The 14921-nt window shown below is 42.7% G+C and overlaps 2 protein-coding genes across 2 annotated transcripts; one reads left to right on the forward strand and one right to left on the reverse strand.

The window, feature by feature from the left end:
- The first annotated feature begins 462 nt into the window (after positions 1 to 462).
- Positions 463 to 9143, forward strand: angel1 (angel homolog 1 (Drosophila)). Its single transcript, XM_076977895.1, has 10 exons — positions 463 to 647; positions 1296 to 2165; positions 2463 to 2698; positions 2884 to 2953; positions 3074 to 3510; positions 3653 to 3785; positions 4172 to 4282; positions 4687 to 4717; positions 4826 to 4989; positions 5097 to 9143. Exons 1-10 carry the CDS (start codon positions 584 to 586, stop codon positions 5231 to 5233), a joined length of 2253 nt encoding a protein of 750 aa, XP_076834010.1. The 5' UTR covers positions 463 to 583; the 3' UTR covers positions 5234 to 9143.
- Positions 8075 to 14708, reverse strand: vash1 (vasohibin 1). The gene is made up of 7 exons (XM_076977896.1): positions 13671 to 14708; positions 11973 to 12061; positions 11367 to 11423; positions 10784 to 10858; positions 9789 to 10170; positions 8479 to 8588; positions 8075 to 8213 (listed from the first exon to the last, which is right to left on the reverse strand). Exons 1-7 carry the CDS (start codon positions 14013 to 14015, stop codon positions 8141 to 8143), a joined length of 1131 nt encoding a protein of 376 aa, XP_076834011.1. The 5' UTR covers positions 14016 to 14708; the 3' UTR covers positions 8075 to 8140.
- Positions 14709 to 14921: the final 213 nt, after the last annotated feature.

A 14921-nucleotide genomic window follows, 5' to 3' on the forward strand; every position in this document is an offset into this window, starting at 1 on the left:
TCAGTGGTGGACTATTCAGTCAAGCCCCAGTCATGAAAGATTCATGATCTAAGCAAGACAGGACCAGTCATCAGATTTCCCACATAGTATTTCATCACAAACATTCCAATACCTTCATGTCTGCTTGTTTTGTGAGAATTTTGGAGCCCAAGAGCCACCTACTCAAATTACCACCTACTCAAGATTAATTCCTTTCCATGTTATTATATTATTAATACATATTATATTATATTATGAATAAATAGTATATACTAATAATGAATATTATTGTATTAATACTGTATTTGTAGACAATTTATACAAATTTTATATGATGATATGATAAAATAATATAAAATGTACTTCGAACAACATAGTAAACATTGCAGTAATGTAACCTACAACAGTACATTCAGAGATATTACATTTTGTTTACATTCATTTATTTAATAGTTCCATAGTTCAGAGCTTCATTTGCGAACACTACATCGGTTCATTTTCCCCTGCGACAGAACGAGCGCTTCACTTGACGCTTCCAGGCGCGGAGAGACGAATAAAGTTATTTTGCTGCTCCGTGAGAATGCGCAGGGCGGACACTTGAGCCATGATTGGGACTCTTATATATTATGGACTATACCCCCTCACAAAACTCATCACCAAAGTCTCGGGTAAGGTGCAACCACGGTCGCGTTTGCTTGTTTTTATTTGACTTGTGTTAAATCTGCGTTGTGCCGTTATTGCATCATTAGCCTACCAAAGTTGTTAGCCAGCTAGCTAGCTGTGTGGTGTGATTGTGGATGTGTTGGATAAGTGCGACTAGTGCGGCCGATGTGCCGCCTGCGCCTGATCCTTCCGCCGTGTGACTGTATGTCCTCGCTTTTGCAGGGAATACATGTTGCATGTCCTGTTGTCAACAAGAGCAGTGTGTCTCTGTCTCTGAAGCCTGTGTAGCTAGCTAGCTGGCTAGCCAATCATGCAGAATACATTTGACTAAGTCTAAACCATCATTTACCACATACAGGTAGTGCAAGATGGTTAGTATAGTTTGTTTCAGTAAGGATAGTAAATGAAACCAGGAACTAATGGCGTGTTTGCCTCTCTCTGTGAGGTGTATGGTGTATCAAATAATCTAGCTAGCCGTTTCTTTGATATAATATTTACAGACCCCTAAAGTAATCTAATAAAGCCATAAATTCTATTCTGCAGTAAAAACAAACAAATCTAAAATTCACAGTCTTGACTTAAATGTTTGAAAGTCATATTTTAAGTATTTTTGGAGCTAGATAAACCTAGCTCAACATTTCTGTATTGTACAGAGTTGTGGTGTAAGAGTTATCCTGCGTTCATTAATGGCAAAGAAGTGTGGGATGGTGCCGGAGCCCCTTTCAGAAGGCTTAACGAGCAGCAGATCGCCTTGTTGGACCCGTGGCCCAGTACTGAGAGTCAATCTCCAGAGAGCCCTGAGCCTACCCACGACGAGACGGCCACTTTGGATCCACTGAAGAGCAGTTCTCTCGTGGATATCAGGGACGTGGTAGGCAAGGTGGAAATGGAGCAAGGGGAGCTTCTCGAAGACCCGACGCTGGGTCTTCACGCGAATGTAGCCGACACAGAACGTTTCAAACAGAAGAAGGCCTCTTCAGTAATGGAGAAGGAGCACGGTGATCAACCTGAAGCAAGAAAGGCAGTAGGTGTCCCATCAGGAGAGGAAGACCATGGGATCTCGTGTGCGGAAATGGAAGTGGCTTCCATGGTAGAGAGGGAAATGTTATCTACAATAGAATGGGCCAGTAAGCAGACTGGAAGTGAAAGTGGATTTTATTATCATGAGGAAACTAAGACTGATGAAGGCAAGATAACAAGGGAAGCAGTTTCCCAGCCAACACTGCCAGCAGAGGCGATGGTAGACAGTAACGACCATCCTCAGAAACCGTGTGGATTTGAGATGAACCAAGACTCCAGAAGTGAAGGCCAAGAGAGCACAGATAGCCGTGTATTTGATCTGAGCGCGTTGCTTGAGGACAACCATACGCAGGCCGCACACTGTATTCCACAGCTCCCGTCTGCTCCCACTGGTTGGCATTTCCCAGTTGGTATTGGTCTGTCCGAGACCGTACACTGTCCATCAGTACAGTTTCCTGCCATGAGTTACTATCCTGCATTTCAAGAGACTAACAATTTTCAAGGTATGTCTCTCTCTCGTCTTCATTTACACCTTGAAACGAAAGCTTATTCCATTTTAGGTGCAAGTTTTCTTGTTAGAACTTTTCTGGTTACCTGCCAATATTGGTGATCACTTGCTGTAATTTTTTTGCATGAACAGATGTGCTGCAGTGTGTATTAGTTTGACATAACTTTTGTTTTGCAGAATATTGGCTGTTAAATTTAGTTCATTGGTAATGAGTATTTCTCAAATCTATTTCAGTGTTTTTATAGAGTTTAGCAGTGGTGATTTAATCTCCCCATTGTATTTTCTTCCTCAGTGATGTGGAGGCTTTGGGAGGACCTCAGTAATGCATCACATCTCTCTCCAGCAACTCAAGCATCATGTGAAAATTACTGTTCTACGTTTGACTTCAGTGTTATGACCTACAACATCCTGGCCCAGGACCTTCTGGAGGCTAACTCTGAGCTGTACGGTCACTGTTCAGAGGACGTGCTAGCGTGGGACAGCCGGTTCCCCAACATCCTTAAGGAGCTCCAGACCTGGGAGCCTGATGTGAGTTCGATCTCGGCGACTCTTCCCCCAGAACTACACCAGCAGGATGTTCTGGAGTGTAAAATTGAACTGAACCATGGCACTAAGGCCATTTCATGTATGGGGTAAACTCATCTACATATTACTCAAATGTTTACTTAATTCCTCATGTTGTGGTTTTGGGTATTTTTTACACACACACACAGATAATTTGTCTTCAAGAGGTCCAAGAGAATCACTTCCTGGAGCAGATTCATCCGGCCCTAATTGAGATGGGTAGGAAACCTTTTCCAACATTTGTTTCCTTTAATAGCACCTTTTATTCAATCAGATCTTGGTACACCAGATCTGACCTTGCAGTCTTGTGTCCGAGGTGACTGTCCGTTTAACCGCCAGGCTACAACTGCATTTACAAGCGCCGCACGGGCACCAAAACGGACGGCTGTGCGGTGTGTTACCGCGGCGAGCGGTTTGTGCAGCTGTCCGTCAGCCTGCTCGAGTTCCGGCGCCACGACTGCGAGCTGCTGGACCGGGACAACGTGGGCATCGTGCTGCTCCTCCAGCCCATCGTGCAGTGCGGCCGGGCCCTGGACTTCAGCCCCATCTGTGTGGCCAACACGCACCTGCTGTTCAACCCCAGGAGGGGTGACGTGAAACTGGCCCAGCTGGCCATGATGCTGGCAGAGGTCGACAGCGTGGTCAAGAAGTGCAAGGTCAATGGGCGTGAGTGTGAGGTCATTCTGTGCGGCGACTTGAACTCCATACCCAACATGCCACTGTACCAGCTGATCGTCACTGGCCAGCTCTACTATCATGGACTCCCAGCCTGGATGGTGTGTGTTAAGCTGTACGCCCATATTTTGGTTTCCTCAGAGGCCTTTTTATTCAGTCTTTTATATAAGACTAGCTATAGGGATTTCTCATGATTTAAGCCATAACCCGAGTTGGAATTGGATGTGTAAATATATATTGCAGGTATCTGGACAGGAGGACTTGTCATACAAAGTCCATCACAGGAGGCTGTATGCCCCACTGTGGCCCAGCAGTCTGGGGATTAGCGACAGCTGCCAGTACTCCGCTGTCTGTGACTCTCACCCAAAAGCATCAGGTTGGTGGGTGTCTGTCTTTATGCTTGTATGTCTGTGTGAGGTGGTGTGTGCATCCTTGTGTTTCCTTATACCAAACATATCCACATAACAGTTAGTGTTTGTCAGGACTTTTTCTGATGGTTTCGTTTTGTGTTTTGCCTTGTAACCTGATGCTACATTTTGATCTGAGTTATTCTTGTATAGATCTTTTTTTTTTTTTTTTTAAAGCATGAACTTTACAGTTAGCACGAATACAAAAAAAGGCAGCAGTTCCTAGGCTCAAGAAGAGAATTGCACTTGGCTATTTTTGAACTCGATGAGTGTGCATTTCTGTGGTCAGTGTGGTGTCTATTTGAGGGCTCTGCTCTTGTGTCTGAGAGTGAGGGTATGTTTAATCTCCCTTCAGAGAAGCTCCAGTACAGCCATGACTTCCTGTGGCAGTTGCGCTACTGTCAGGCTGCGTGTGTTCGCCCCCAAGATCTGGAGCTCATACCAGGAGTCACCGACAACACGCCAAGTATCTAAATCTGAACCTAACGCCACATTACAGTTTTCACCCCAAATGCCCATTTAAGTTGTGCAGTGACATCTGGAGCTCGGTGCAGTTTTACTATTGAGCTGAACATGTCGGCTCTGACTGGCTCTGCATGCTGTCATTCCACCATCAAGGCGGGGCTAAATCCTGTTCCGTGATGCGCTGCTGACTCCTTTTTCCTGAAATTGAAGCTCCTTTTAGTCCCCCCCTAACATGAAAGCATAAATTACAAGGGACAAGGTTCACACCATAATAATGTATGAACTCTTGACAACTAACCATGTAAATTCACGAGGCCACAAGCTTGGGACTTTTATTGTGTAGTTATAGGTAAATGTGACTGATGCTCGTTTGTGAAGCGTCCTTTTGTGTTCTCGTCCTTCCAGATCCTGAAGAGAAGCAGCCGTGTGCTTACAGGTGAGCCTCGCCCTGTTTACTCTGCTTTCTCCGTGTCATGTAATGTGCTGCAGCACAAAGCCGTGGTTCTGTTGAAGTGTACATGGCTTTATTTTTATCATTTTACAGGTTCAGGAACACCATATCTCATGAGTTAAACCTGAGCTCTGTGTACAGCCCCAACCTAGCGGACACAGGTCGCTGTGCCGTCACCACGCTGCACTCTGAGGGCGGAGCTATGGTCGACTACATCTTCTACTCCCCACGAAGGGTGGGCTCTGGGGACCATGAAGGTAATCGGCAGGACATTTGTTTAATGTGAGGGGTAATGTGGTGGTGGTGGTGGTGTCACTGTGTGTGGATGTAGACCTCCTTATACAGATGTATGTGTTGCACCCAGGCATGGAGAAGGGTCTGAAGCTGCTTGGCCGTCTTGCCCTGCTGTCCGAAGTGGACCTGTGGTCACTCAGTGGACTTCCAAATGAGATGTTCCCCTCCGACCACCTCAGCCTGTTGGCCAAGTTTCAGCTCTGCTGACCACTCAAAGGTCCAGTCTGTGTGGCACATCAGGAAGTCCACAAATGGTGCCAGTTTACCAAGGCAGCAAGTGGGCCACTGTAATCACATCTAGCACCGTGTTGCAGCCCAAACGGAGCTCAGAAATGGTTCTTCTGTGAGGCCTTAAGACGTGTCTTTGTCTTAAAGAACGTAGGTGTATTCAGTCAAAGGCAAGTTGACTGTGAAAATGGAATGATGCTAAAATATGTTTCTCCCCAAGCAAAGATTTTGGTGAAATATAAAGGCTATCATTTTAAACCTTTCCTGCTTTGACTGGTGAAGCTTCAAAAGGACGTTTTTAGTCAGATTTTTTTTTAATACTCACTATCTAAGTTGTTGATTTGGAGTTGGTTTTAAATCCTGAGTTGAGCTAGGATTTGGGCATTTAGATGCTCAGTGTAGTGTTGAGGGTGTTGGATGATTTAGAAGGGAGCTCTGAGAAATTTCATGCCAGATTTTATGTCTGGAATGTAGGTTTTTTTTATTTTTATTATTATTTATTGTTGACACTGCTTTTGTTTTGAGCGGCTCACTATTCTTTCAGTGGAAGAAAAGATTAAACAACTTGCCAATAAATCTTATTTTGCTGTTCTATCAGATGAGCATGTTTGCGTAGCCCAAACTGGGATGTGTAGAGTGGTTGTGTTTTTATCCATCTTTTCCCTTCAATGTTGGGTATAATGGAAAAGAGAACAGTGATTTCAGAACACAAAATGATGGGTTTGTGTGTTTTATAATCTAGTCAAACACAACGTCTTAATCTTGTTAGGGTACATTTCCTCATGACTTTGCATCCTCTGGGGTTGTCAGACTGTATGAATACAGATACAAATGTTCAAATGGAGATGATGATTGAGAATGTATCATGTCTTTAGAGTTGGTCTGTCACATGGGAGTATGTGGTGACCTGTGTTTAGTCAGAAGAGCTGCACAAATGAATGATTCATCTGACCCGACAAGGAGGGGCGGAGGTGCGGAATCTGTCTGGGACTGCTGAAGGAGCCTGTTTCAGGCGGTTTGCGAACGGTGTGGGATTACGGGATTACGCATGGCTGTGTGTGCGGGCTGTACAGGGGGGTGGGGGGGGGGGGGATTGTGGCTATCAGCAAAATGAGTTTATAAGAGTTCCACAAATCCTCTGGAGTGTTAAGGTACAGATATAAATGTTCAAATGGAGATGAGTCAGTAGCTTTCTGGAAGTTTCTCCTGCCTTATAGGGATGGTAGATTGATGTGGTGTAGTTTTGTATCTTCAGTAAACAGACACAGCTTTTCTGGTAATAGTTTAGGAATTGGTTTCTGGTGTATAGCTTCTTAACTAGTATGACAATTATGTTCACGCTTTTGTTTTGGCAGTAATAAAGTAGGCCACCTATATGAAAATACTTTCAGTTTAAAAATTTTCTTTCAGACATGGTGCAATCCATAATGTGGATTTAAACCGTACACACAAAACAGTTAAATGTTCATTTTAATCTCAAGTGTCGAACGTGAAGCAATGTGATTTTGTACATAATTTTACTTTTCCTGAAGGATGTAAATTTACCTGTTGTGGTAATGGACAACAGAGATGCCTTTTCTATGGAAGTACCAGACCCGCACTGCTTCAGGCCCTTACAGTACTTCTCATTAGTGAGACAAGGCAACTCCGTTCTCTGCTAGAATGTCCCTGTGAAATGTTCGGTCCAATCAGACAAAAACAGAAGTAATAAACCCATGAGTTTGGCCATCCTACTGCATCCTATTGCTGTCCTGGCTACGTTTTTATATGCTTGGGTTGCACATTCACTAGTAAAGGCCAACGTGTCCGTGCTGTTTGTTTTATCCTCCCCCAGATTTTTCAGGTCTGGTTTTTGCGACATGTTTGGCCTAGCACTAGTTACAATGACCATGAATGGACTAGTCTCGTGGACAGCAATAAACGTGTCATTTATTATGTTATTGTGAGTAACAGGTGAAGCTTCTATGATTAAAAGGAAGTGCAAGGGAAACTGTGACAAGTCATTACAAAAAATGAGGATCTAAGTGACTAAACTCACACGTGCTGCGTGAAGTGCCTTGTGAAACGTGCCTGATGTTGTGCGTGTTTAGCACAAACTGCTGCTGTTTCCATATATTTACAACAACATAGAAAGTTTACAATCACAACACCAGTGTAGTGCTAAACATATTTCCGTTAAACCTTCTGTCTGTACACAGCATACGGTTAAAATGTTAGGGATTAATTAAAATAAATGAATCAACATCTGATTTCAGTGCTTAAAATACAACACCCTGTCTGTTATAAAACCAGCAACACTTGACTGAGCTGTTTCACAGGTAGACAAGCGCTAGATAAGGCCAAATAAAAATGTGACAATCTGCAATACACATACTGTCTGATGTAGCATCAGTTTGTCAAAGTAACAGCAAGTCATGTTTCAGAGTGTTGGGGTAGTGGGTTCGGTACACTAAGCGTGCCTTCATGGCATTGAGAGATGTGGGAGGGCCAACCAACTCAGCTTGGCAAGTCTTTCTAACAGTAGCTTGATTATGAGTCATAGAAAAGGCACCCAAGAAGTGGATCACAAACCAGCCTGAACCCAGACCCGTTGATGTCGTAGATGTCGGCCAGCTTAAGGCAAACACCCTGATGCAGCCGACCGCACACAACGCAGCTGAGCTGAGTGTCTGCTAAAATGGGTGCTTGAAACAAGGTGGACTGGTTCATTAAAGGTGACGTGCGTGTGGCCACGTTTGCACACTTTCACATTTCTGCGCTTATATTCCGACACGAGTGTTAAAACCGCATTTCTGTCTGTTAAAATGATTTCCTCAGAGCTTTGTGTCCAGTCTCGTTACGTCGGTTTGGCTGCCTGACTCTTCCGTGTGAGGACGGTGTGGCTGCTCACACCCTGATCTGGTATCCATTCATATCAACAGGGCCTTTGGCTTCTGCTGGCTTCTTTTCACCCGATGGCCTGTAAAGACAGAGTCAGATCAGTGACTGGACAAAATCATCATTTTTGTCTCAGTAGTCCTTTCTTCTTTTAGTAATAATCCAATAAAACAAACAAAAACCCCAAACATATCTAATATATCAACATATGTTGTGTAAAAAAATAAAAATAAAACATCTCTGGCTGGTCCGAAAGATTTCTCTCAGTGCTGTTGATATAGTACTGTGTCTGCCTAGTGATTTGAACCACCCCACGGAGATGCACGTTGAAATGTAGAGGGTAGTACCTCCTCTCGCTGCGGTTGGCTCTGCGCAGGGGGCTTCCTGGGTTACGCAGAGGGGAGCCCATATCTCTCCTCCTGTCCTTGGTGGGAGAAAGGGACGTAGACTTGCCAATCTGCAAAACATCGGTCACCTTCATCATTAAGGAAAAACCCATATATCACACCACACTGACAAAACGATAGTGGAAACATTCATATTCTTGTTAACCTGTATTTAAGGCATTGTGTATCTACCATTACCACAAGCAAATAAATCGGCTATAAAAGTAGATTTGATCTTGTGTAGGTTATTTTATATCAATGAGTATTCAGGTTCCACAGTGCTGACATGTGGATCGCGATATTGACAAATAGCTTCTGGAGCAAGGTTCCTTTAAAAAATGTTTTATGATTAATAGGTACAGCAGAGACAGGCACAAGATAAACATAGTTGAACTGGCTAGTTATGCCAGTTAACAAGGCCAGTGTTTTCAGTGAGAGTACAGAAAGGCATGTGTATGTAAACCTGATCTATCACAGTGGTCTCTCACTGGTCAGACACACTCACTGATTGGTCAGACAATGGTGAGGAAGGGATATGCTACACCATAGACACAACATCAGTGGAGAAGATCTCTGGAATGTTCCAAGCAAGGCACTGTGAGAAAAGGCTGATGGATCTGTTTATGTGTCTACTTAGAAAACAAGAAATATAACATCTCTCCCACAGTTCACATATTTTAAAAGACAGATAGTAATGGTTTTGCTGACACTACTTAAGGAAGTTATACTATGTTTGGTAAAAGGGAGGACTGTTTTGTCACTGTGTTGTAACTAAATAGTTACTCCAACTCTTCAGCACCATGTCACACATTGGAAATGCCAGTGTTTACACTTTGGCTGAAAAACTAGTCCCAAGCCAGTTGTACCCTCAAACAGATACTTCATGGGAAACTCTTATAGCAAACACTCCATGGGAAATTAACTAAATGTCTAAAAGTGTGCTGCATCACATAGTATATATGTATGTATATGTATGTACTGTATATGTGTGTGACAGAGAGGGAGTCCATTTCCTTTATACATTGCTCCTGACGCAAGTGTGGGAGAGGACGTGTTTTTGTGTTCATGTAGACAGTTTAACAGTCATCAAAGAGTTAATTATATATAATTACACAAAACATACAGACAAACTAGACTAAGGAAAAAACAGAATGAAACGTGATTCTGAAAATTGGAAAACCAGGCACCTCATTGCAAAATTCAAAACTTGTGATGCTTCAGAGCAACACTGAACCACAGAAGTGTTCCCGAGTGTGGGCGTGCAGGCTGACCTTTAACCTCATGTCACGGGTGTGCCTCTCCAGCTCCTTCCTCAGCTCCTCCTTCGTCAGCTTGTCCACGTCCAGCACGGAGTGTTTCCACTCGATCTGCTCCACGCTGTGGGGGTCGTGCGACACGTACTGGCCGATCTTCACCTTGCGCAGCGTGTGCCAGTAACCCTGGTAGGCGGCCTGGAAGTCCTGCAGCAGGTCGGCCAGCGTGCGGTACTCCAGGGACTTGAACATCAGGTCCTGGCGACGGCTGATGCCCAGAGCACCAAAGCGCCCGCCGCTGTGGACGCCCAGCACGATGTGGCGGAAGTGGCTCCCTGAGAACTGGGTTTTAAAGCCGATGGGAAAGCGCTCGACGGACGGCATGCTGTTGGTGAGGTAACTGGCGTGTTACGCGAGGTCAAGGAACGTTCACCCTAGCCATCATCCTATAGGCATCGTTTAGGGTTTAAGCTCACTAACAGAAGCCATGCTTACATTTCTACAATGGAAGTGTCACTAATGTTGTGAAAATGTCGGTGTTTACAACAATGTAATCCTGACACCCCTGATTTATTATAAGCACTTTTAGCACGTTACACCACATCAGGGCCGGAGTGGGACACTTTTTCAGCCCGGGAGTTTCATGCCCAAATCCGGCCCAAAATTATTTTTCCCTCCCAATCGGCCCAAACTAGAGATTGACATGAGCCGGCCCATCGGGAATCCTCCCGAATCTCCCGATTAGCCACTCCGGCTCTGCACCACATTATCTTTTTTATGTTAGGCTTTACTTGAAAGCTTTCTACATCAGTTTCACACATGGTGTTTGATAACAGTGTCTTAACAGCTTGTCTTAACATGCTAGTTAGTTTTGGTCTGGGTATCAAGGGATTTGGTCCTCAAGGACTGTGACTGATTTAATTAAATTTCATTACTAATGAAATTCAAATGTTCCTATTAATCAATCACAGAATGTATGTAATATATGTAATGATCTCCACATGGAAGGATACATTCCAAGGATTACAGCTTCCAAACATTTGATTGGTAGAGATTCTCTGATCATTTCCTTAGCTATGTCCATCAACCTGTGGAAGAGATTGTGTATAACAGAGTATTAACTGGTATAACAGGGTATTAAACATTTTAAGCATTATATGTATTTATGGTGAACAAGGCTCCACTGGAAAATGTAAATAATAAACACGAAGTAGCTGTGAAAAATAAGAGAACTGTGTTTTATGTTACTTTTAGGTAAGGCACTAAGTAATTTCAACTAAAAATGACTGTGTCATTTCAACTAAATCACGGCCATCTGGAGAAGCATGAAACCGAAATCAAATTTCCTCCAGCTGATGTCATCATCTGAGCCATATGATCTTCCAGGCAGTAAACATCCTCTACTGCTTCCTGTTTCTGCTTCTCTTTATCCCAGAAACAACAGCAGGAAGGAGGCCAGACCATGTCCAGCCTCATGGGCAGGCCAGAGAAACACAGAGCACTGCACTGAGTCGCTCAGGCACCATCATTAAAAGACCAAACAAAAACAGTGGAGTACAAGTGCACAGAATGTGTGAGTCAGGGATCATGGCCTACGCTGTGAGAGGTCTGCTCTTTTTGATCTCAAAAAACTGGGTTCCAGTGTGATTGTACCTGGTTAGCAATGTTAAGTAATTAATCATTCTGGTGCTCAAAGTACACAAAGCATACTCAAACTCATACTCAAAAAAGAAATAGAAAGAAAGGCGTGACATGTATAGAAATGTTCTGTATAAACACTGTACTCAACAATGTCATGAAGGCTGAGAGGATTGTAAATTTTAACTTTGCTTTGAGCCAATCACATGGCCCACAAAGAGCAATGCAGTTTGCGCTGCCTGTCTCAGCATTTGTAAATGTTTCATACATACAGTGTACCATTATATCTCTCTGGCCTGATTCCACTGTGCCTGACACAAGTTTGGAGCAATAAATGAATACGATGTGTAAAACCAAAAATAACACAGTGGATGGCAATGGCAATCAGTCATATTGCAGCGCACAAAGGAATCCGAGCTAGTGCTGAAACAGCCTTTATGCCAAGATGTCTCAATTTCTAACAAAGTAGCTGCTGGTTCAACAAGGTGTCTCGAATCGTGTAAATTATAAAGGTTCAAGGACAGTACTCATTTCTAATATCAGTAAATAATGGCATAAGGATACTGCAAATCCCTGATGTATTTCTGTATGGCTTCCAGGCGAAGTGGAACACTGGTGGTTGGCTGATACGTAGGCACAGTCGGTACTGGAACCTGTGGGATTAGAGACAGAGTGAGTGTGCCATCACTTTAGCTCTGGTGCAGTCACGTGAACCGCAGCTGAAGGATATCTTCATGTGTGGCCTGATAGCCACTCATCTGGTGGGGGAAAAAATCCATGGTCAGAATCTTAATTACTCCCTTACAAGTCTTGTGAGGGATCAAATGGAGACGTTCATCTGAAGCACAGAGACAGCATTATGAAGGGATTGAACCTGCAGAAACGCAGAACCTTTGGACCTTTCTGAGAGGAAGGCTTCAGTTTTAAGGGAAAGATTGTGTATACTGAAAAAAATCAGTAGTGCATGGTCAATGTTGACTTTCTAGGGGAGAAAAACAATGATTATCATTAATTATGAATTATTCCCTAACCCTTTTTATTTCAGATTTTAATTATTTACTTTTCCTTTCTCTCCATTATTCTTCAGGGTTTGAGTCTGCACTGCAATGTAATACATGAAAAAGATCACATACTGAAACAAATGTAAAAATATCAGCAGGATTTCAAACTACACATGTAGGACCTTACATGTGTTTCTTATGAGTTAATGATTCCATTCATATTACTTCTTAATAAACTGATTAAATGTTTCTTTATAGTTCTAACTTAAAAAGTAATCAAAATACAATATTACAGTGCTTCAAAAAATGTGTATTTAACTGGTATAATGTCACACACTAGATATGTTCTAGATATGTATCTATATCTAAATTATACAACAGTCATGGTGCATGGATGTCAGTACCCTGTGGTTATCTGAATGCTGTTCTATTGATGTGATGTATTGGGTGTTATGGGACACACATCCTTACTTCCTGCTGCTCTCAACACTGAACCCCAGTGAGAACATTTGGAGTTTTCGGAAAAACTAAAATCTGCTGAGGAATCTTTATGGATTCTCAGTTTACCTTTAGAGAACAGGTGAAACACAGTTTTCTCTCTTGGATGTGTGTATTTAGACGCATTACACTGGGCAACAAAATATGAACAATGTTTGGTTCCCAAATTAAAATAGATGGACCTTATATATTTTTTCACTGAATTTGAATCTATTTTTATAAACTTTTTTTGGTCATGCATGGTTTATAAGAGCAACTAATTTTTTTGTTATTAATAGATTATGCTGTTAATAAGGCAGTTATTACACTTAACATTTTTACAAGCTTCTAAAACATATAATGTATGATTGTTTTACAAGAATACAAAGTAACCTGTTATGCAGGAAGCACAACTACTGTTGACCAGTGCGATCTGCATGTGATCGTATACTGGACTCATTGCACCACTGTGTTGATGTGGGCCAAATCAATATCATCTGGTCTAATTGTTTTTGCTTACCCTTAAAAAAAAAGAAAATATTTGCTTTTTTATTTTTTACACATTACACAGGTATGAAAAGGACTGGTTAAAATGTAAGCTTAAAGTTTTGCTAAAGAAATAGTGTCCTTCTACCTGCTTACCAGTCAGAGGCGCTTTTGTTTCTCAGTATACCAGTCAATGCCTACATATCTATATATATGTATATACTATAATTTATAAACACATCTCCATATTCTCTATGAGGAGTGAAATAGGTGACAGGGATGTAATGAAGGTGGCCACCTTGGGCAGGTCAGTGGCTCCACGAATCCTCTTCCCCACTGCCTCTCCATCTGGGTGAATCTGGGCCACATGCCGCCACATCTTCTCCCATGTCTCCTCATTCACTGGCAGCCCACCCCGATTTATAATGAACGGAATCCCGCCGTCTCGCAAATCTTCTTCATCCTCCTGCTCCTCATCTCTGTCTTCAACTCCCTCCAGACTCAGACTAGTCCGAAGCATTTGGACCTTGGCCACCCTTGTCCTGGAGCAAGGCTGGCTCAAACAGATGCCAATTCCTGACTTGTCAATCAGCCTCCGTGGAGACGTGCATTGATGGATACTCCCACAGCAGATGACTGACATTGGTAGTTCATATCACACCGAGAGAGATTAACTGGAACATTACTTAAACCACAGCCAAGCCAGGGACTAAACACTATCACTAAATATGGTCCCACATGATAGGAACAAAATATTGATATATTTTATAACACATTTAATTTGAACACTTAAATCTCTTATAAGTTGCTCTGGCATTTCTTAAGCATAATCATTGCTGGTTAGCTGGATAAGTCATGGATAAGTCAACGCAGGCAGTTTAAGAAATTATGACCCCACAGTTAATGATATCGATGCGGAAACCACGGTTGTCGCTGAGCACAAATACCCCACGCACAACTGTTATTCTTAGTCTTGAAATATACGACAATTAGGCTTCGATAAGCGCCACAGATAAAATAATTTGCTACATTCAGGAAACGTTAGTACGAAGGCAACAGTGTGATTTTGATGGCAAGCAGAAACTGACACTGAAGACAAAAGAACTACCCCAGGGATGACCAGTACCGGTGCTTTAATCCAGAGGTCGTTCCGATGAGGTCCAAGACGGAAAAATAAATCAGTGTCATATTTCTCACACCAATTCCGTTATTGAGTAAAAAAATTAATAACTTATTTTCCCCAGCTGATTGTTATGCTGCACGCCAATCCGAGACTTCGTCCATCTGTAATGCCGTTAACGGTCTCGGCACAACAGCTGATCTAACGCCAGCTATATTGAAGACACGCCCATATTCCGCTTCCGCCATGTGCGCATGCGCAACGGAAACGATGTACAGTCCGCCATAGGAGAGCGCGCCCGACGTTATTTTTGTTTGTTTATTTTTACTGCGCTAATCATTGTCGCCAAGGCGTACAAAATTGTATTTAGTAAGAATTCTTACCTGTCTGTCGTAGAACAAAATCAAAACTTATTTTCACATGTTAAGT

This window comes from Brachyhypopomus gauderio, chromosome 17 (genome assembly GCF_052324685.1).
Source record: "Brachyhypopomus gauderio isolate BG-103 chromosome 17, BGAUD_0.2, whole genome shotgun sequence".
Taxonomy (NCBI): domain Eukaryota; kingdom Metazoa; phylum Chordata; class Actinopteri; order Gymnotiformes; family Hypopomidae; genus Brachyhypopomus; species Brachyhypopomus gauderio.